Source organism: Trachypithecus francoisi, unplaced genomic scaffold (genome assembly GCF_009764315.1).
Source record: "Trachypithecus francoisi isolate TF-2019V2 unplaced genomic scaffold, Tfra_2.0 Lachesis_group5, whole genome shotgun sequence".
In the NCBI taxonomy this organism is placed as follows: domain Eukaryota; kingdom Metazoa; phylum Chordata; class Mammalia; order Primates; family Cercopithecidae; genus Trachypithecus; species Trachypithecus francoisi.
The window spans coordinates 16,863,580-16,884,127 of record NW_022681470.1 but is presented as its reverse complement, the minus strand read 5'-3'; the positions used below and the strand labels follow the sequence as shown (position 1 = coordinate 16,884,127).

The window sequence follows — 20,548 nt, the reverse complement described above, 5'->3', positions numbered from 1 at the left end:
AGTCAGAGTGAAAGCAAACTTTCTGAGGTCCTGAGATCCCGGAGACAGGCTGTGAGGGCCGCTGGCCCCGCCCGCCCCAGCTGCGTGTGTGTGTGTGTGTGTGTGTGTGTGTGTGTGTGTGTATGTGTGTGTGTCTGTGTGTGCGCGCGCGCGTGAGGGGCCAATGCTGGAAAGGAAACAGCGGCCTCGCTAAGGAGAAGAAAGGAGCCGCCCCCTTCGTCGCCAGCCCCCTCCTCACTTCCCGTCCGGCGCGCTGCTCCCTTCCCCCTCAGGGAGCGAGCAGGAGGCGGTCCCGGCGGAGCGGTAGGAGCTGGCAGCGGGGCGCATGCCAGGTGGGGGTCCCCAGGGCGCCCCGGCCGCCGCCGGCGGCGGCGGCATAGACCACCGCGCAGGTAGGGGAGCTGCCACCGCGTCCTAGCACGTCCTGGGGGGTCCTGGCAGAGAGGGCGCGCTCTGGCCTCCAGGAAGTCCTGTAGGTCAGGGCGTGCCTCTGTTAACAACCACTTTCGAGGTGAGGGAAACTGAGGCAGGACGCGCGGCCTGCGAGGTTGAGAGAAGAGCGAGTCGGGCCAGGTCCCTGACCTAGGACTGTGGAGCAATCCCCGGGGACCGGCAGTTTGCGAAACTGCAGGCGTCTGACCCGCGCCCCCGCTGCGTGTCCAGGTGACCTGGAAAGGTTGCAGGGGTTTGGATCCGTCCCGGGACACCTGCGCGGCCCGCACTCTCGTTGCAGTGCGCCCCAGCCGGCGCCCCCTGGGACAGGGGACGTCCCGCCCGCCTAACCCCAAGACCCAGTTGGATCTCGGGTTCCACCCCTCCGGGGACCTGGAGGGAGGAGGCTGGGAGCGGGACCAGGAACTGGTGCCTTTGCCTTCCCTAGGGGCTGCTCTGAAATCAGTGTCACCGCCCACTTCCTACTTGGCTACTGTAACCGCCACGGCCCAAGCCGGAGAGTGCTCCATTTCCACCGCCTGGAGCGCGGGTCTCGCTGTCAACTCTTAGTGATGACCACTGAGTGGATGGTTGTTTTTCAACAATGACAGCACTTCTACCTTCTGACTCTTAAAATGTGAGGTTTTCCAAAGACAGTGAGATTTGGAGTTAGGGAGTGTTGCCATGTGCCCTTGCTGGGTGAGGACAGGGCTGGGTCAGTCCCTTAACCTCTCAGAGCCTCAGTCTCCTGAAACGTAAAAGAGAACTCTCATAACCTGGCCTCCCTGTGTTGCTAGGTTTGTTGTATGGGAAATCAGTTTGCAAAGTGTTATCATCGACTGGACAAATTTGAATTGGACAGCACTAGGACCATAGGAACTGGGGTATGGAGACAATCTGCCTGCATGTCAATCCTGGACATGCAGGAGACTATGACGGTACCTACTTCATAGGGTTGTTACGCGGTTTAACTGTGATGGTGGAAGTGAAGCACCTCGCCCAATACCTGAGATACCAGTATCTCGAAAAACCTTAGTTGCCATTTTTCCTAGGCAAAATCTAAATAACTGGGAGTAATGTGAGAATACCAGTTTGATTTGATTAATGTAGGAATGGTAGGGCATTTAAAAATAAATGTAGTTTTCTTGTGCTCGGCATGGTACATAAGGTCCTCTGAGGTTCAGTTCTGTACCACAGAGCAAAAAGAGCCCTGGACAAGACACCCGCTTTTCGGGCTCTTTGACTTTGAGCCTGTTTTCTCATCTGTTTACAAAAAAGATAAAAGAAAAATGGGGGTAGTAATTACTGCCTTTTGTAATGATCACATTGCCTGAGGATCAAATGAGGCAAAAGATCTGAAAGCACCTTGTGGAGTGTGAGTCACTATGTACATATAAAACATGATAGTACTAGGAGGGAATGGTAACATCTGCACGTTTTTAGAACTTAAAATGTGCCAGACATTTTATTATGAATTCCTTTGATGAAATCCTCCCCACATCTTTATGGGACGGGATTACAGTCCTCATTTCCCTGTGGCAAAGCTGAGGTTCAGGGTCACCCTGCTTGGTTCCCAAGCTCACAGAGCTCTTTAAGTGTAAAGCCAGGATTAGAACCCTGGCGTGGGTGCTACTCACAACTGTGTTCTTGGCGACTTGCCAAACTGAAATTATAGAGTGGAGCTGTGATTCACAACAGACCTATATGAGAATTTAGGTAATTTTTTTTTTTCTTTAAAGACATGGTCTTGTGCTGTCACCCAGGATGGAGTGCAGTGGCACAATCATGGCTCACTGTAGCCTTGAACTCCTGGGCTCAAGTGATCCTCCTGTTCCAGCTTTCTAAGTAGTTGGGATTACAGGCACATGCCACCATGCCCAGCTAATTATTTTTTTTAGAGACGGAGTCTTGCTATGTTGCTCAGGCTGGTCTCCACCTCCTGGCTTCAGGCCTCCCAAAGCACTAGGATTACAGGCATGAGCCACCAGGCCCAAACTCCATCCTGCATATCTGTAGACCCAAAATGTAAGAGTGAATTGTTAGTCCTGGCAAAAGAGGCTTTGGCATGATTTTAATTTCCTTCAGCCTTGTTTTATAAAATATACTTTAAACTATCTTCTTGTAAAACAAATGATGACAATTTGCAGAAAAGTTATTAAAACATTGAAAGAACAGGTTGCAAGATCTCATCACAAATCTCAAAGTGGTATCTGGATTGTTTTGTTTCAACACTCATTTGCCAGAACCCTTAGGATAGCACATGAGGCGTAAACAGAAATCGAGGCTTTGGGTGTCATGGCTACTTTGCAGGGCTGGGCCCCAGGACTTTTCTGCAGGAAGTTCATTGCCCACCCAAGCTGCCTCCAGAAGAAAGCAGAAACTTCTGAGAGGGGCGTGAATGCTCTGTTTCTGTGCTGCACAAACACTTCCTAGTTTATTTGTTTCCTAAATTGTTTATCTTACTGGTTTTTGTGTTTCCAAAAGCAATGCATGCTCATACAGGAAGCACAGAAAACTACAAACAAGTAAATGAACACTAAAAACGACTGTAATCTCACCAAGGTAGACAAATAGCTTGATGTCTCTGTCCTTGTAACCCATTTCTATGCTGCATGCATCCATTTGTGTCTATTTCAAAAGTGAGATGCAAACTATTGTTTTTTGTTAAATGACAAAAATAGTACTTGCTAATTGCTCAAACATTATGACGTTAATGTAGAAAAAAAGCCAATTTATTATGCTCTTTAAAACTTTTTCTTTTTTTTAATATCTAAAAATTTTGATTGGCGAAGGATTAGAGACTAAATTGTTGATGTTTGAATTGTATTGTGGTTTTGGTTAAAGTTTGATGCAGGACCTTCAGAGCAAAGAGCGGGTACAATGGTGAACTTTAAACAAGTTTTTTTTTTTTTTTTTTTTTTTTTTTGAGATAGAGTCTCGTTCTGTACCCAGGCTGGAGTGCAGTGGCACGATCTCGGCTCACTTGCAAGCTCCGCCTCCTGGGTTTAAGGGATTCTCCTGCCTCAGCCTCTGGAGTCACTGGGATTACAGGTGCCCACCACCATGTCCAGCTAATTTTTGTATTTTTAATAGAGACAGGGTTTCACCATGTTGGCCAGCATGGTCTCGATCTCCTGACCTTGTGATCTGCCTGCCGCGGCCTCCCAAAATGCTGGGATTACAGGCATGAGCCACTGCGCCCAGCCCTTTAAACAAGACTTAAAGATCAGTGCACAAAGTTTCTGAGACCATGCCCGGCACTTTAAACAAGATTTAAAGACCAGCACACAAAGTTTCTGAGTACAAAAATAGGTAATATTTTCGGTTAGGGTCATTAGACCGGAATTAGAATCATTCTTTTTTTTTTTTTTTTAATTAAAAAAGATGGGGTCTCCTTATATTGGCCAGATTGACCTTGAACTCCTGACCTCAAGCAACTCTCCAGCCTTGACCTCCCAAAGTAGTAGGATTATAGATGTGAACCATTGCACCTGGCCACAATCATTCTTTTGATAATAATGATGGTAATTCAGTTTATATACTGTGTTCTTATGCAACCCAAGCAGAGCCCACTGCTTCCAGAGATTCCCTTGGCAGCCACCCTGGGTTGAGGAGGGTCCCCTCCTGGCACAGCTGGAACCACCGGTGAAGAGCCATTTTTCAGTCAGCACCATTTAGTAATACAAGACTTTTAGCCTCGAGGAGTCTTCCATTGTTAGTTCCTAACTTTAATGACTTTGTGGTAAAAATTCCTTAGCGAATGACTTCTGTGCAACAGTCACGTAATTTTTAAAATTCAAGATGCTTTAGCCATTCAGAATCCATTTTTTCTTTCAAAACCAAAGTTCACTGGCTGCTTCTCTTGAGCCAGTACTTTGCAATCAGCTTTCAAATGTTCATACCAAGTAGAAGCAGGAAGAGAGAACTGTGGCTGGGCAATGAATGAAATACTGACATTTAGCTGTAGAAGGTAGACAGGGACTCACGTGGTGCGTACAGCCTCTTATATGACTACTGGTCCTGTATCTGCTTCCTTTCCCTGCCCCATTTTCCCTTTGGCCACTTGTTTTTTGTCATGACTCAGAAATGGATGCTAGACATTGTGGGCTCCCTCCAGTCACCAGGGTCACTGCTCACTGACTTATAAACAGAATCACAGAACTTATTTTCACATGAAGCTTCAAAACAGCAATTGGCTAAACTCCTTGTGTTCTGGCAGGTAAGATGTCGGCATCCTTATTTAACAAATGATGCTACTGAGAACTATGTATGTAGAGACGTAGTCTCAAAATAAGTGCAGTTATGCCTCGTATAATGATGTTTTGGTCAATGTCACATATGTGAGAGTGGTGTCATAAGATTATAGTGGGCTGACAATTTCCTATTGCCTAGTATTTACTATACATTTTGTTGTTATTTTGTGTACTTCTACTTAGTAAAAAAAAAGTTAACTGTAAACCAGCCTCAGGCAGGTCCTTCAGGAGGTATCCAGAAGAAGGCATTGGTGTCATAGGAGATGATGGCTCCATGCATGTTTTTGCCTTGAAGACTTTCCAATGGGACAAGGTGTAGAGGTGGAAGGCAGGGATGGTGATGATCCTGACCCTGGGTAGGCCCAGGCTAGTGTGCGTGTTTGTGTCTTAGTTTTTAACAAAAAGTTTGAAAAGTAAAAAAATAAAAATTAAAAATAGGAGCTTATAGAATAAGGATATAGAGAAAAAATATTTTTGTACAGCTGCACAACGTATTTGTGTTTTAAGCTACGTGTCATTATAAAAAGGTCAAAAAGTTAAAAAAAGTAAAAAATTATTATATATAAAGTAAAAAAAGTTACAGTACGCTAAAGATACTTTATTGTTGAAGAAAAAAATTTAAATGAATTTAGTATAGCCTAAGTGTACAGTGTTTATAAATACGGTAGCATAAAATTATGTCCTCGGCCCTCACATGCACTCACCACTCACTCACTGATTCACCCAGAAAAACTTCCAGTCCTGCAAGCTCCATGCATGATAAGCCTCCTATACAGGTGACCATTTTTCATCTTTTATAGTGCATTTTTACTGTATCTTGTCTATGTTTAGATATGTTTAGATGGAAAAGTACTTACCATTGTGTTACAACTGCCTATAGTGTGCAGTACAGCAACATACTGCACAGGTTTGTAGCCTAGGAACAATAGGCTATACAGTATAGCTTGGGTGTGTCATAGCCTATACCATCTAGGTTTTTGTGAGTACGGTCTACGATGTTTGCATGACAAAATGACCTGATGACACATTTCTCAGAACCTGTCCCTGTCAATGAGTGATGCATGACTGTGATTGAACTAAGTAGCCCCACATGATTTTTCTCATGTCAACTTCGGCTTAATTTTCCAGCCACATGGCCTTGTACTTGCTCATCATAAAAAAAAGTGGATAAAATTCTACCCGTTCAGCCACAACATTTGCCTGTCATGAATGGAATTTTACCCTTTATTTTTCAGAGTTCAGATTTTGAACTCTCAGAGAAATGCAAATAAGACTGTAAGCTCCTTGAGGTGAGGAACAGCAATCTCTGAAGATAAATCATATATATTTATTGTAGAATATTGAATGTTGTAAGTGGCAGTAGAGATCATGTAATCTGGCATCCTTATTTTACAGATGAGAACACTGAGGAACAGCAGCAGAGTGATTGTTAGAACCTGGTTCCTCTTCGCATACTTAGAACTATTTTCATTAAGTTGTGCTTCGTTTCATAGTTCTGTGTAATTCATCCCTGCTTAAGATACATTAAATGAATTGAACTGAAACCCTTTTTTTTTGAGCCATAATGACTCTTAAAAACCTAGATTTTCAGCCAGGTGTGGTGGCTCATGCCTGTAATTCCAGCAGTTTGGGAGGCTGAGGTGGGCAGATAACCTGAGGTCAGGAGTTCGAGACCAGCCTGGCCAACATGGCGGAACCCCGTCTCTAGTAAAAATACAAAAATTAGCTGGGTGTGGTAGCTTGAGCCTGTAATCCCAGCTACTCAGGATGTTGAGGCTGGAGAATTGCTTGAACCTGGGAGGCGGAGGTTGCAGTGAGCTGAGATCATGTCACTGTACTCCAGCCTGGGCTATGGAGAGAGACTCTGTAAAAAAAAAAAAAAATTGTTCATGAATTCATTATTTGTTTATTCGACATTTATTGAGTGCCTACTTGGCTCAGAATTAGAATTAGCATGAGAGCCACACATTAGAAAGCTATCACATTTTGACTAAATTAAAAAAAAAACTTGCTAAAAATAGTTATCCTTTGATGGAATAGGCTACCATGAAAGACAGAGAGCTTTTTGTTGTTGGAAGTATGTAGGGCAGTGTTGGATAACTCTAGGGTGACTGTCATGGAGGTTCTGCACTGGGGAGGGGGCTGCATGGGATGACGAATGGGAACCCTTCCAGCGCTAAGATGCTGTGGTCATTGTCCTGCAGGATTGAGACTGTGCAGGATTTGAGCTACTGTGTAAATTTCCTATTCCCTGCTCATTGGGCTTTCACATTTTGCTTCCTTCCCTCACCCAGGTGGTTCCATTTCAGGAAGCCTAGATAGCTTCTTTGCAGTCATCTGCCTGAATGTAGTAGCTACTTTAACTCCCCAGAGCTGTACATGTCTAGGATTGATATTAATCATTAACACAATTGTGTTCACCCAGGTGAACAAATCTACTAGGAATAGAAACGTGCATTTGACAGGTGGTCCTGCATGGAGACTAATCGCTTTCACAGGTTGAAAGGTGAAATATCTAAAGTTTAACGAGTAAGTTGTGTCCTGAATGTGGAATCTGAGTTGAAATTGCATTTTGTGACATGTACACCTATATAACTTTTCTTTCATACCTGTCATCTCTTTTTTTTTTTTTTGAAACAGAGTCTCGCTCTGTAACCCAGGCTGGAGCGCAGTGGTGCAGTCCTGGCTCATTGCAACCTCCTCCTCCCAGGTTCAAGCAGTTCTCCTGCCTCAGCCTCCCGAGTAGCTGGGATTACAGGCATACCCCACCATACACAGCTAATTTTTGTATTTTTAGTAGAGACAGAGTTTCACCATGTTGGCCAGGCTGGTCTTGAACTCCTGACCTCAAGTGATCTGCCTGTCTCGGCCTCTTGAAGTGCTGGGATTACAGGAGTGAGCCGCCGCGGCTGGCCTGTACCTGTCGTCTCCTGATCTGTGAGTAGATTGATTATTGGACTTTATCTTTAACACAGGAGAATGTGCGTGTTTTGCATTTATAAGTGAAAGCATGCCTCAATCTTACTCCAACACTGATAGGAAAATGAAGATTATTTTACAGCGGTCAAGTGAAAAAAAAAAGTAAATACAGAGGTAAAACGGGGTTCTTATGTTTCTGCTACACTGGAAACTTAGAGTTGCAAGAGCTGTTTTGGGATCATAAATCTTCTGAAGGAAAGAAGTTTGCATATTTCAGTACAAGTCTTAATGTTTCCCTAGTGTTTTTGTATTATAGCTGCAGGCCAAGCAAAATGAAATGTGAGACACTGTCCTTCGGGATAGATCATCTGTATTCAATTTAAACAGTGGATTTGGGGGCCTTAAATTACCTCGACTCTATTAATCATTTTGTGTTCCTTAGTTTATAGAATTAGCTCCTAGAGATATTAACTCATCCATTAATTTCTCCTATTGTATTTATTTATTCATTCACAAACACTTACTGGCACTGACTGTATACACAGCACAGTTTTGTGCATTGCAGGGTACTTAAAGATGTAGAGTGCCAGGCATGGTGGTGCATGCCTATAGTCCCAGCTCCTTGGAAGGCTGGGGTGGGAGAATTGCTTGAGGCCAGGAGTTCAAGGTTGCAGTGCGTTATGCTTATGCCTATGAATAGCCACTGCACTCCAGCCTGGACAACGTAGCAAGACCCTGTCTCTAAAAACACAAAAACAACAAACAAACAAACAAAACCCAAAAAACAAAAATGTAGATTGTTCTCAAGGGCCATCCAGTCTAGAGAGAAGAACTAAGGGAGCCTGGTATTCTTAGGCCTTAGAGCTTAACAGCCACACCTAGGATGCCTCTTCAGAAGGTGTTCCAGGCCTTCCTGTGTCTTCCCAGTTCTGATACTGGATTGTGTCATTATGTCTCTGCTGAGTAACTCCTTCCAGCCAGGCCTGCGCACTGCTGCCAGGACAGTCCTCACCAGGCACAGATCTGATTGGGTTATTGTTCCTCTGTGGACAGGGCTTTCAGAAACTCATTATCTGCCCCCAAGCAAATTCTTAGCATCCCTTTTCAAGCCTTCCGTACACTGGCCCTTAAACACCTAAAACGGACACTCTGGCCTTTTTATTGTGCACATTATTCTACCCACCAAGAATATTACAGAACCCATCTTCCTTGCTACCAGTCTGAATACATCAAAATGTCATCCCTCATTTATGATCTAGCAAATCAATAATGCTTCTCAGCCTTCCCTGGTTCTCTGGAATCATCTGTTCTCTCCTTCTTCTGTTATAGTATGTTATGGATATACATGTTTTTCTGACTCCAGTGTAGACTTCTTCAGTTCAAGGAAATTGTCTGGTTTATCTCCTTACTCCCTCATCTATGTAGTACACTTATGGTTTACTCTATTCTCACTGGATTAGACCAAACAGTTAATTATATTTAGGATGGGTTAATCCAATGCATAGATTAACCAAGTGTATTATTTTTATATCTTTTGAAACCAATCAAGAGTTTCAGAAGTTCAGTTCAGTTTAAATATTTATTGAGATGCATACACTATATAGTCAGATACTATGATAGCTCTTGAATATAAAAAAAGTATATATACTTATGTTTGCACATATATAAATTGATATGTAAATTTAAATAGGTAGTATTGTCTATACCATTGAGAAGCCTATAGTCCCATGGAAAAAAGAGAATTAATTCTCATGAAGTTTCTGGATATTGTTTCATCAGAATGATTGGGCACATCGGGATGTACCAAAATCGTTAAGAAGTATCTAGCACCTAGTAGATGCCTAATAAATACCTTAGAGGCTGGATGGATGGATAGATGGAGGAAGAAAGAAGGACTCCTTTAATTCATAATTTACCTATTGCTGGGTTTACTCCTAGGTATGACAATTTTGAAAACAACGTACTCAATATTGATTTTCACATTGTGTGTGAAATGTGCTGCTCTTCATTCAGCAACGGATACGTAGTTCTCCATTTGTAGAATACTGAGTTAATTTCCTGGTTGTGGTGTTGCTTACTTTCACCCACATTTTCTCCTCTGTATGGTGGCCGCTCTGTAGGGTGGCCACACGCTTTGGGAGACCTGCAGCTGTTTGTGTCTGGGGGCCATGGTGAAAGGGAGTGACTCACTGACCCAGAACTCATGATCTCATCTCTCACCCAACTGGCTAATCGGCCTTAGGGACAGGAGGATGAGCACTGCACTCCCTCCTAATCATATAGCTTTTGTGTGTCTTTCTTTACTTGACTTAAATTGTAATTTGAATGGAAAAATGGACAAATTCTATCATTTGAATTTAACTTTTGTATATTTTCCTGACTGTGTGATTTGGGATTATCTAAGTGCATTCATTCAAATATTTATTGTGTGTAAAAGTTTTTTGAAACTTTTTTTGAAAAGCGTAAGGTAATACATGATAAAATATATTATTATTACCCCTGTTTTTCTCATTTCAAGGAGTCAGAACAGGCTCAGCAGGAACAGAATGAGATGTCTTATGGGAGTTACTTTCCCTTCAGCTACTCTTGATATGAATTTATATCAACACTATCTTTAAAATTTTATTCTGCTTTTTAATTTTATTTAAAAAATTTTTTTTATTTTACTTTAAGTTCTGGGATACATGTGCAGAACATGCCGGTTTGTTACGTAGGTATACATGTGCCGTGGTGGTTTGCTGCACCCATCAACCTGTCATGTAGGTTTTAAGTCCCGCATGCATTAGGTATTTATCCTGATGCTTCCCTCCCCTCGCCTTCCATCCCCTGACAGGCCCCGGTGTGTGATGTTCCCCTCCCTGTGTCCATGTGTTCTCATTGTTCAATTCCCACTTATGAGTGAGAACGTATGGTGTTTGGTTTCCTGTTCCTGTGTTAGTTTGCTGACAGTGATGGTTTCCAGCTTCATCCACGTCCCTGCAAAGGACATGAACTCATCTTTTTTTATGACTGCATAGTATTCCATGGTGTATATATGCCACATTTTCTTTATCTAGTCTATCATTGATGGGTATTTGGGTTGGTTCCAAGTCTTTGCTATTGTAAATAGTGCTGCAATAAACATACATGCGCTTGTGTCTTTATAGTAGAATGATTTACAGTCTTTTGGGTATATACCCAGTAATGGGATTGCTGGGTCAAATGATTAGCTTTTTTATTTATATAAATTTATGAGGTACAGTGCAATTTCATTACATGCATAGTTGGCCTAATGGTCAAGTCAGAGCTTTTAGGATGTCCATCACCCAAATATTGTACATTGTACCCATTGAACAATTTCTCATCCTTCACCCCTCGTATCATCACCCTTCTGAGTCTCCACTGTCTGTTATTCCATTTTCTATATCCATGTGTGGACATGATTAGCTCCCACTTGTAGGTGAGACCATGTGATATTTGTCTTTCTGTGTCTGACTTGTTTCATTTAACATAATGGCTTCCAGTTCCATCCATGTTGTTGCAAAAGGCATGATTTCATTTTTTATGGCTGAATAGTTTTCCCTTTTGTATGTTCACTGTATTTTCTTTATTCAGTTCTCTGTTGATGAACATGTAGGTTGATTCCATATCTTTGCTGTTGTGAATATTGCTTTGATAAACATGTGAGTCCAGGTATTTTTCTGATACATTGATTTCTTTTCCTTTGGGTAGATATGCAGTAGTAGGATTGCGGTATTAAATGGTAGTTTTAGCTTTAGTTCTTTGAGAAATCTCCATACTGTTTTCCATAGAGGTTTTAATAATTTATATTCCCAGCAATAGTTATATTTTTCACTTTTCACTGCATTCTCTTCAGTATCTGTTATTTTTTGACTTTTTAATAATGGCCATTCTGACTGGCATAGGATGGCAGCTTGTGATTTCAATTTGCATTTCTTTGATTAGTAGTAATGTTGAACATTTTTTCATATACCTGTTGGCCATTTGTATGTCTTCTTTTGAAAAATGTCTATTCACGTCCTTCTCCCACTTTTTAATGGAATTATTTTTGTTGTTGTTGTTGAATTGTTTGGGTTCCTTGCATATTCTGGATATTGTTGGATGCATAGTTTGCAAATATTTTCTCACATTTTGCAGGTTGTCTCTTAAGTCTGTTGGTTATTTCCTTTGCTCTGCAGAAGCTTTTTAGTTTAACTAAGTACCATTTGTTTATGTTTTCTTTTTGTTGTTGCCTGTGCTTTTGAGGTCTTACACATGAATTCTTAGCATAGACCAATGTCCAGAAGAGTTTTCCCTACTTTTCTTTTTTTTTTTTTTTTTTTTTTTGAGACAGAGTCTTGCTCTGCCGCCCGGGCTGGAGTGCAGTGGCCGGATCTCAGCTCACTGCAAGCTCCGCCTCCCGGGTTTACGCCATTCTCCTGTCTCAGCCTCCCGAGTAGCTGGGACTACAGGCGCCCGCCTCGTCGCCCGGCTAGTTTTTTGTATTTTGTAGTAGAGACGGGGTTTCACCGTATTAGCCAGGATGGTCTCGATCTCCTGACCTCGTGATCCGCCTATCTCGGCCTCCCAAAGTGCTGGGATTACAGGCTTGAGCCACCACGCCCTACTTTTCTTCTAGTATTTTTATAGTTTTGGGTCTTATTCTTAAGACTTTAATTCATCTTTAGTTGATTTTTGTTTATGGTGAGCTATAGGGGTCCAGTTTCATTCTTCTGCATATGGCCATCCAATTTCCCAATATCATTTATTGAAAGGGGTGTCCTTTGCCCAGTGTATGTTCTTGTTAATGTTGTCAAAGATCAGTTGGTTGTAAATATGTAGATTTATTTCTGGGTTTTTTATTCTGTGTCATTGATCTATGTGTCTATTTTTATACCAGCCTGTTTTTTACCTATTGCTGTGTTTACTCCTTATTTTCTTTTTCAATGAGTAAAAGATCCTTTTTAAAAGACAACATCCAAATTAGGAGACTGCCTTTGCCAATAAAATGAATAATTATTAATCATCACAGAGCAGGGAAAGTGCGAATCACCAGGAATTTAGTGGAGAGAAATCCACTGTTTTGGGTATGTCTTTGTATTAGTCTGGGGTAAATTTCTTGAGGACAAACCTTGTCTCATTTGCCTTCTTATAATTCATGTTAGACTTATAGTAACGATAAAGACTTATTGAACTGGATTGCTTTAAAACAGCATGTGTAATATAGCCACCATGACATGCAGGAGTAGGTGGAATTGCCCTCAACCAGGAGTGGCTCTTGAAACATCACGTGGAGAGGATTAGGTAACAGTTGGGTTAGAAAGAGGAGCACAAGGCACTTGTCTTAATGTTGCATGGGTTCACAAGCACACTTTTCATGTAGATTGCATGTTCAAGATCAACACGCCAAAAGTGACAAAATCTCTAAAGGAGCCTCCATCTACATGTTTCATGAGAGAAAAATGTCCATTCCCCATATCAAAGCACATCATCATGATTTTAATTTGGAGTGGATTTAGGAGACTGATGAAGCATGGGACACTGCAGCATCCCCCTAGCCAACCCTTACACCTCTGGTGCTCCCAACACCTCCTGCGTTCATCATTTATCATGAAGTATGGTGCATTCCTGAAACAATGGACAAATGCATCTTCTCCTGGAAGCACAGAGGTACATCCCAAAGGCAAACGTCATTTAAATTGTGATCAAAATACTTCAACTTGTTTGTTATTGTTGTGGATAAGTGATAGTTAACCACAACCAGCTGAATGGCCAGGTGGAAAGGACGTGGATGGGGAAGGAGGGTCAGGGTCCTGCATAAGTCCTCTAGTGTCTCTAGATCTCAGTGTCCTCCCTTGTGAAAATGGGGATGATAATATCAGCCCTCAATTTACAGAGTTACAGTGAAGGTCCAATGTGATCAGTATTTGTCACAACCTATCATCATTTATGTGTAGAGAACTGCTTTTACTATAAACTTGCTTGTGTTGTCCCCAGCAGCCAGTCCTGCCTGTAATCTGTTGGCTTTATTGCTTGTCCAGTGATCTGTGGCTCCCTCCTGTCCTAATCCAGGTCCAAGTGGATTAATGTTATCTGATTCACGTTGGTGTTTCTACAGATATATAATGCTATCTGAATCACATTAGTGTTTCTACAGCAAAACAGATGCTTGTTCCCACTGAGTAGGATAAATAAAGACTCTAAATTGCTTGACATCTGTGCACATGAGGTTCTGCCACCATGTGAGTTCAGTCAGGTCAGATTACTGCCAGATGAATTAGAGAAAGCTTGAGGTTCTCAGAGAATTTTGGATTTTGGAATTAGAGATGATGCATCATGGATTTGTGCTTAATAGCTGTTTTGCTACTTTCCCTGCACTTCCTCTCTTTCCCTCCTCCTCCATTTCCAGTTCTTAGCCTCAGTTACTATTGTACTGCCTCTGTGTCTTGAGACAAGCTGCTGATGTGCTGCGTTTGGTCTCTGAGTCACCAGGCACAGCACTGCATAAGGGAGGAACAGATGAACAGGAGAGTGTCTTGGGGAAGATAAGCACAAGACATCGTGGGGTTGTATTGTTCACCCCCAGCTTCAGCACATTCCTGGAGTGTGAATGCAGGTTGGCTTCTCCATAAAGCAGCACAGCAGTATGCTCTGAGTGGCAGTGCCTCCCAAACTCAGCTTCCAAAACTGTGGGCTCACTAGACTTCTTTGGTATTTTTTTTTTTTTTTTTTTTTTGAGACAAGGTCTCCCTCTGTTGCCCATGCTGGAGTGCAGTGGCATGATCACAGCTCACTGCAGCCTCTACTTACTGGGCTCAAGTGATCCTCCCACCTCAGCCCTGCAAGTAGCTGGGACTATAGGAGCATGTCAGAATACCTGGCTATTTTTATTTTTATTTATTTTTTGTAGAGACAGGATCTCCCCATGTTACCCAGGATGGTCTTGAACTCCTGGGCTCAAGAAAGCCTCCTGCCTCTGTCTCCCAAAGTGCTGGGATTATAGGCATGAGCCACCATGCTGGGCCCCTCCTTGGTTTTTGATCCTTGGCCTGACCCCTGGATTCTCCTGCTTGACTTACACTCTTTGGAGGGCTGGCTAGTATAGACTCTCCCGATGCTGCCTTTTGGATGAATCCTATGATGCCACATTTTGTAGCCTTAGGACAAATGATAACCTACCCTGTAGTCTGTCCATGCTCTAGAGACCCTGCTGGTCTTACAAGATGAACTGGACAACTGCTTTCACTGATAGGCCTGAAGGAAAAGGGTTGAAACTGTCAAGGTGCCCCATTAAATACCAACCAGCAATGACAATCAAGGTGAGCTATTCTTTTGGTGGGTAGGATGCTGTCTTGGGCTCTGAGTATCTCTAGTGCTGCTGGTGATGCGAAGATTCAGTGTGGATGATTGATACCAAATGTATCATGGACAGTGAAGACTGTGTAATAAAACATATAGGCTGGCTCTGTTACAGGAGTTATAGTTCTAGACCCAGTAAATCTTTTGTTTTTTCACTGTGCAATTGAATTTTGGTTTTGCCTATATAACATTTTCATCTCTATGAAATGTAAGCTCTATACAATTCTCCATTAGGACATTGTGTGGATTTTGGTGTTTCTCAATCTCTTCTGGCTCAGAAAATTCCCTGCTCTTGCTGCTATAATTTCATGCCCAAAGAGGGCATTCTAACCTTAAAAGAAGTTCAGCTCAGCAGAGCGTCTGTCATTGCCTTTCTCTCTAAACACAGTTTTCCTTCTTCCTTGGCTTCTCAGGTGTTTTAGCTCCAGGGAAGAAATAGTCACAGTGAAAATCTATTTAATAAAACTGTTATGAAAATATACCCAACCTGAGTATGCACTGGGACAGCAGAGGATGAGGACTCGGTCTATTGCCTTCCCACCAAACCTTGCCGGCTCTCTGTACATTTTCAGAGCTGTCACTTGTGAGCTGTTTCCACCAAGGGAGAGCTTCTGTAAAGTTGGGGACTTGGCAGGCCATTTCACTAACCCTTTGGGTGTTCTTTTAGCATTGTCTGCAGTGAGTGTGGGAGTCAAAGGCCCTTCAGTGCAGAGATAATGCCAACTTGTTCCCTGGAACCCCGAAGGAGCCAGAGTCAAAGGCGCTTTTTGTTTCACTCGTAGAAAAACCCACAGGAAATCCCAGCTTCAGATATTCCTATTCAGTCTCCTTGTCCCTTCAGATCCCACTGTGTTTAGGCCTCCTTTGAGTGAGGCAATAACTAGTACAAAAAAAAAAAAAAAAAATGAAAGAATGCCATTCATGGTGGCTCGGGGACTGGGCACACACACTGTTTGCACAGGGTTGGGGGCTTCCCCGGGACCCTGATGTCCTTGTTCTCCTAGCAGTCAAAAATTGGCCAGTGAAATGCAGAGAATACTAGCAACCTCATACTGTTAAGAGAATCGACCGCCGTCATATGTGTAGAGTTTCAAGTACATACAGTTTCTGCCTCACTGTTGGTGCTCAATATTATTGTTGAGGAGCTATTATTAGATTTCACATTTCTACCGGCTGTTGTGTCACTTATTAAGTATATGACTGGGAAAAGCCATTTAATTCTCTTCGACTGTAAGATGGGAAGTAATAATGCTTATTTTGTGGGACTATTGTGAGGATCATGTAAGATGAGAGATAAAAGGGCTTAGCAAACAGTAGCGTATTACAGGTGGCCTGCAGCCTGCCGCTGTGCAGGTGACATCCCACACAATGGTACTGGCTGAGGGGTGAATGGAGCCCTGGTGCTGAGGATGGCAAGCCTTTTTCTAATTCATCAGCTCAGAGGTGCCACCTTTTTCTAATTTACCCTCCCTGAGAGGACATCTTTTTATATTTTACCACCCCAGAGAAGATACCTTTTAAAAATTTGCACAGTGGTACCATATGTGCTAGCTGCAATTCTGTCAACAAGAGAAAGATGTTATTTTTAGTGTAGCAGACAGAGAATTCTGGAGAGGGCACGTGGCATGCTTTATCTGGCTCCAACTTGGTCATTTCCGTTTAATTTCAATGATCTGATTGCCATACAGTCACAGGAGCAATTTTGCTATTGCCCCAATTTTAAATTATCTCTAGGATTTTCCTTGAAGGCAAGGACCATAACCCCTACCCTCCCCATCACCTTGCTTCCTCACCATTGCCCTGTACGTATCCTTCACAATGGACATTTGTTAACAACGGGTAAGAGTATAGGCTGGCCTTTCACTTACCTTCCTTTGCTTTGCTCTTTACTGCTAGGGCTAGGAGCCGGAAAGCTACATATCCCAGGCTATCTCGCCAGCTTGTTTGCTGTTAAATTCTGTTAATAGGAGGCACTGGTGGGAGACGAGTAAGACAGAGAGAAAAACTTCCTGATTCTGGGTTTTACTGTGAGGTCATTGCAAGCAGTTACTGTAGTGATAGAAAGGACGGGGTGAGTTGGAACATCGGCAACCCTGCAGGTAACCCCCTTACTGGGGCTCCAATCTTAGTTGATGTAGCACTTCCTTGGTAGCTTCAGAGCCAACTGGCACAACCTCCTCAGGCTGAGCAGGCCGAGGGACATCGTTTAGGAGCATTAATGATGGGTGTCTAGCTATGACCACCTTTTCCTTTTCACTTCTGCCCTCTCTCTCTCCTTTGTTCTCTTCTAGTTCTTTCTATATCTTTGTAACCAATTCCCTATGTTAAATTTCCTCTGCTTGAGATACCTGGAGTGGTCTCAGTTTCCCTGCACTTAGTACGTGGACTCTGTGAATCTGTTGGATGCTTAGGGCCTGGGTTTGCGCCCTCAATTCTTCCTTTCTCTTTCCATCTTCATCATGCACACAGGATTGTCGCAGTAGCCTTTAAATAGATTTTCAGCCACCAGCCTCTTTCTGTTCACTGTGGACATTGTTGGTAGTTTAATTTTTCTAAAAATCTATTTTCTGGATCCACATTTCTGCTCAAAACTCTATTTTTATGACAACTATTTAAGCATAGGTATAGTCGTCTATGATCTAAACCCCAAAGGCAGGATCGTCACCATGGCCACCTTTTCTGTGATCCTAATAACAGAGAGATCTGTGTCAGAAGAGGATTGGTTATTTTTTCACCCTGGCTAACTAGAAGGCAGGGAGCTCAGTGGTAGACACACCAGTCATCATGCTGGTGTGGGGAAGATTTCAAAGCCTGGCCATAGCTCCCACTGAAGCTCCTTTCTGCACCTTACTGCTTCCTTGTACAGGTCAAACCAGGGCCTTTAGAGCAGGGACCTTCATTGCATTGTCCTCTCCTCACCTCCCAAATGATAATATCCAGCTTTCAAGGTCTGCCTGATGTCCCAGGGTTAGGAGGGCAGAGACCAGGCAGTTTATGTTGTGTCACTTCTTGTTTTTTTTTTTTGGCTTAAAAAATTTTTTTAAAAAATTATACTTTAAGTTCTAGGGTACATGTGTACAACATGCAGGTTTGTTACATAGGTATACATGTGCCATGTTGGTTTGCTGCACCCATTAACTCGTCATTTACATTAGGTATTTCTCCTAATGCTATCCCTCCCCCCTCCCCCCACCCTATGACGGGCCCCTGTTTGTGATGTTCCCCACCCTGTGTCCAAGTGTTTTCATTGTTCACGTCCCACCTATGAGTGAGAACATGTGGTGTTTGGTTTTCTGTCCTTGCAATAGTTTGCTGAGAATGATGGTTTCCAGCTTCATCCATGTCCCTGAAAAGGACATGAACTCATCATTTTTTATGGCTGCGTAGTATTCCATGGTGTATATGTGCCACATTTTCTTAATCCAGTCTATCGTTGATGGACATTTGGGTTGGTTCCAAGTTTTTGCTATTGTGAATAATGCCGCAGTAAACATCCGTGTGCATGTGTCTTTATAGTAGCATGATTTATAATCCTTTGGGTATATACCCAGTAATGGGATGGCTGGGTCATATGGTTTTTCTAGTTCTAGATCCTTGATGAATCGCCACACTGTCTTCCACAATGGTTGAACTAGTTTACACTCCCACCAACAGTGTAAAACTTTCCTATTTCTCCACATCCTCTCCAGCATCTGTTGTTTCCTGACTTTTTAATGATCACCTTTCTAACTGGTGTGACATGGTATCTCATTGTGGTTTTGATTTGCATTTCTCTGATGTCCAGTGATGATGAGCATTTTTTCATGTATCTGTTGGCTGCATAAATGTCTTCTTTTGAGAAGTTTCTGTTCATATCCTTTGCCTACTTTTTGATTTTTTTTTTTCTTGTAGATTTGTTTCAGTTCTTTGTAGATTTTGGATATTAGCCCTTTATCAGATGGGTAGATTGCAAAAATTTTCTCCCATTGTGTAGGTTGCCTGTTCACACTGATGGTAGTTTCTTTTGCTGCGCAGAAGCTCTTTAGTTTAATTAGATCCTATTTGTCTATTTTGGCTTTTGTTGCCATTGCTTTTGTTGTTGTAGTCATGAAGTCCTTGCCTATGCCTATGTCCTGAATGTTACTGCCTAGGTTTTCTTCTAGGGTTTTTATGGTTTTAGGTCTAACATTTAAGTATTTAATCCATCTTGAATTAATTTTTGTATAAGGTGTAAGGAAGGGATCCAGTTTCAGTTTTCTACATATGGCTAGCCAGTTTTCCCAGCACCGTTTATTAAATAGGGAATCCTTTCCCCATTGCTTGTTCTTGTCAGGTTTGTCAAAGATCAGATGGTTGTAGATGTGTGGTGTTATTTCTGAGGGCTCTGTTCTGTTCCATTGGTCTGTCTCTCTGTTTTGGTACCAATACCATGCTGTTTTGGTTACTGTAGCTTTGTAGTACAGTTTGAAGTCAGGTAGTGTGTTGCCTATAGCTTTGATCTTTTTGCTTAGGATTGTCTTGGCAATGCAGACTGTTTTTTGGTTCCCTATGAACTTTAAAGTAGTTTTTTCCAGTTCTGTGAAGAAAGTCATTGGTAGCTTGATGGGGATGGTAATTGAATCTATAAATTACATTGGGCAATATGGTCATTTTCACCATATTGATTCTTCCTATCCATGAGCATGGAATGTTCTTCCATTTGTTTGTGTCCTGTTTTATTTCACTCAGCAGTGGTTTGTAGTTCTCCTAGAAGAGGTCCTTTACATCTCTTGTAAGTTGGATTCCTAGGTATTTTATTCTCTTTGTAGCAATTGTGAATGGGAGTTCGCTCATGATTTGGGTCTCTGTCTCTTATTGGTGTATAGGAACACTTGTGATTTTTGCACATTGATTTTGTATCCTGAAACATTGCTGAAGTTGCTTATCAGCTTAAGGAGATTTTGGGCTGAGATGATGGGGTTTTCTAAATATACAATCATGTCATCTGCAAACAGGGACAATTTGACTTCTTCCTTTCCTATTTGAATACTCTTTATTTCTTTCTCTTGTCTGATTGCCCTGGCCAGAACTTGCAATCTGTGTTGAATAGGAGTGGTGAGAGAGAGCATCCCAGTCTTGTGCCAGTTTTCAAAGGGAATGCTTCCAGTTTTTGCTCATTCAGTGTGATATTGGTGATGGGTTTGTCATAAATAGCTCTTATTATTTTGAGATATGTTCCATCAATACCTAGTTTATTGAGAGTTTTTAGTATGAAGTGCTGTTGAATTTTGTCAAAGGCCTTTTCTGCATCAATTGAGATAATCATGTGGTTTTTGTTGTTGGTTCTGTTTATATGATGGATTACGTTTGTTGATTTGCATATCTTGAACCAGCCTTGCATCCCAGGGGTGAAGCTGACTTGATCATAGTGGATAAGCTTTTTGATGTGCTGCTGGATTCGGTTTGCCAGTATTTTATTGAGGATTTTTGTACTGATGTTCATCAGGGATGTTGGTCTCTTTTTTTGTTGTGTCTCTGCCAGGCTTTGGTATCAGGATGATGCTGGCCTCATAAAATGAGTTAGGGAGGATTCCCTCTTTTTCTATTGATTGGAATAGTTTCAGAAGGAATGGTACCAGCTCCTGTTT

The 20,548-nt window shown here is 42.2% G+C and overlaps 1 protein-coding gene across 8 annotated transcripts in view; it reads left to right on the top strand.

Annotated features, from left to right (window-relative positions):
• The first annotated feature begins 54 nt into the window (after nt 1-54).
• DISC1 (DISC1 scaffold protein) overlaps nt 55-20,548 on the top strand; it is a 397,938-nt gene continuing 377,444 nt past the window's right edge. For 2 of the 8 annotated variants that reach the window (XM_033199716.1, XM_033199715.1), the window contains exon 1: nt 77-392. In XM_033199716.1, the coding sequence (XP_033055607.1) occupies nt 326-392 (67 nt within the window). In that variant the 5' untranslated portion in view covers nt 77-325. Of the gene's footprint in view, nt 393-20,548 lie in introns of all 8 variants that reach the window. The other 6 variants (XM_033199718.1, XR_004434336.1, XM_033199717.1 and 3 more) reach the window with 6 other exon arrangements.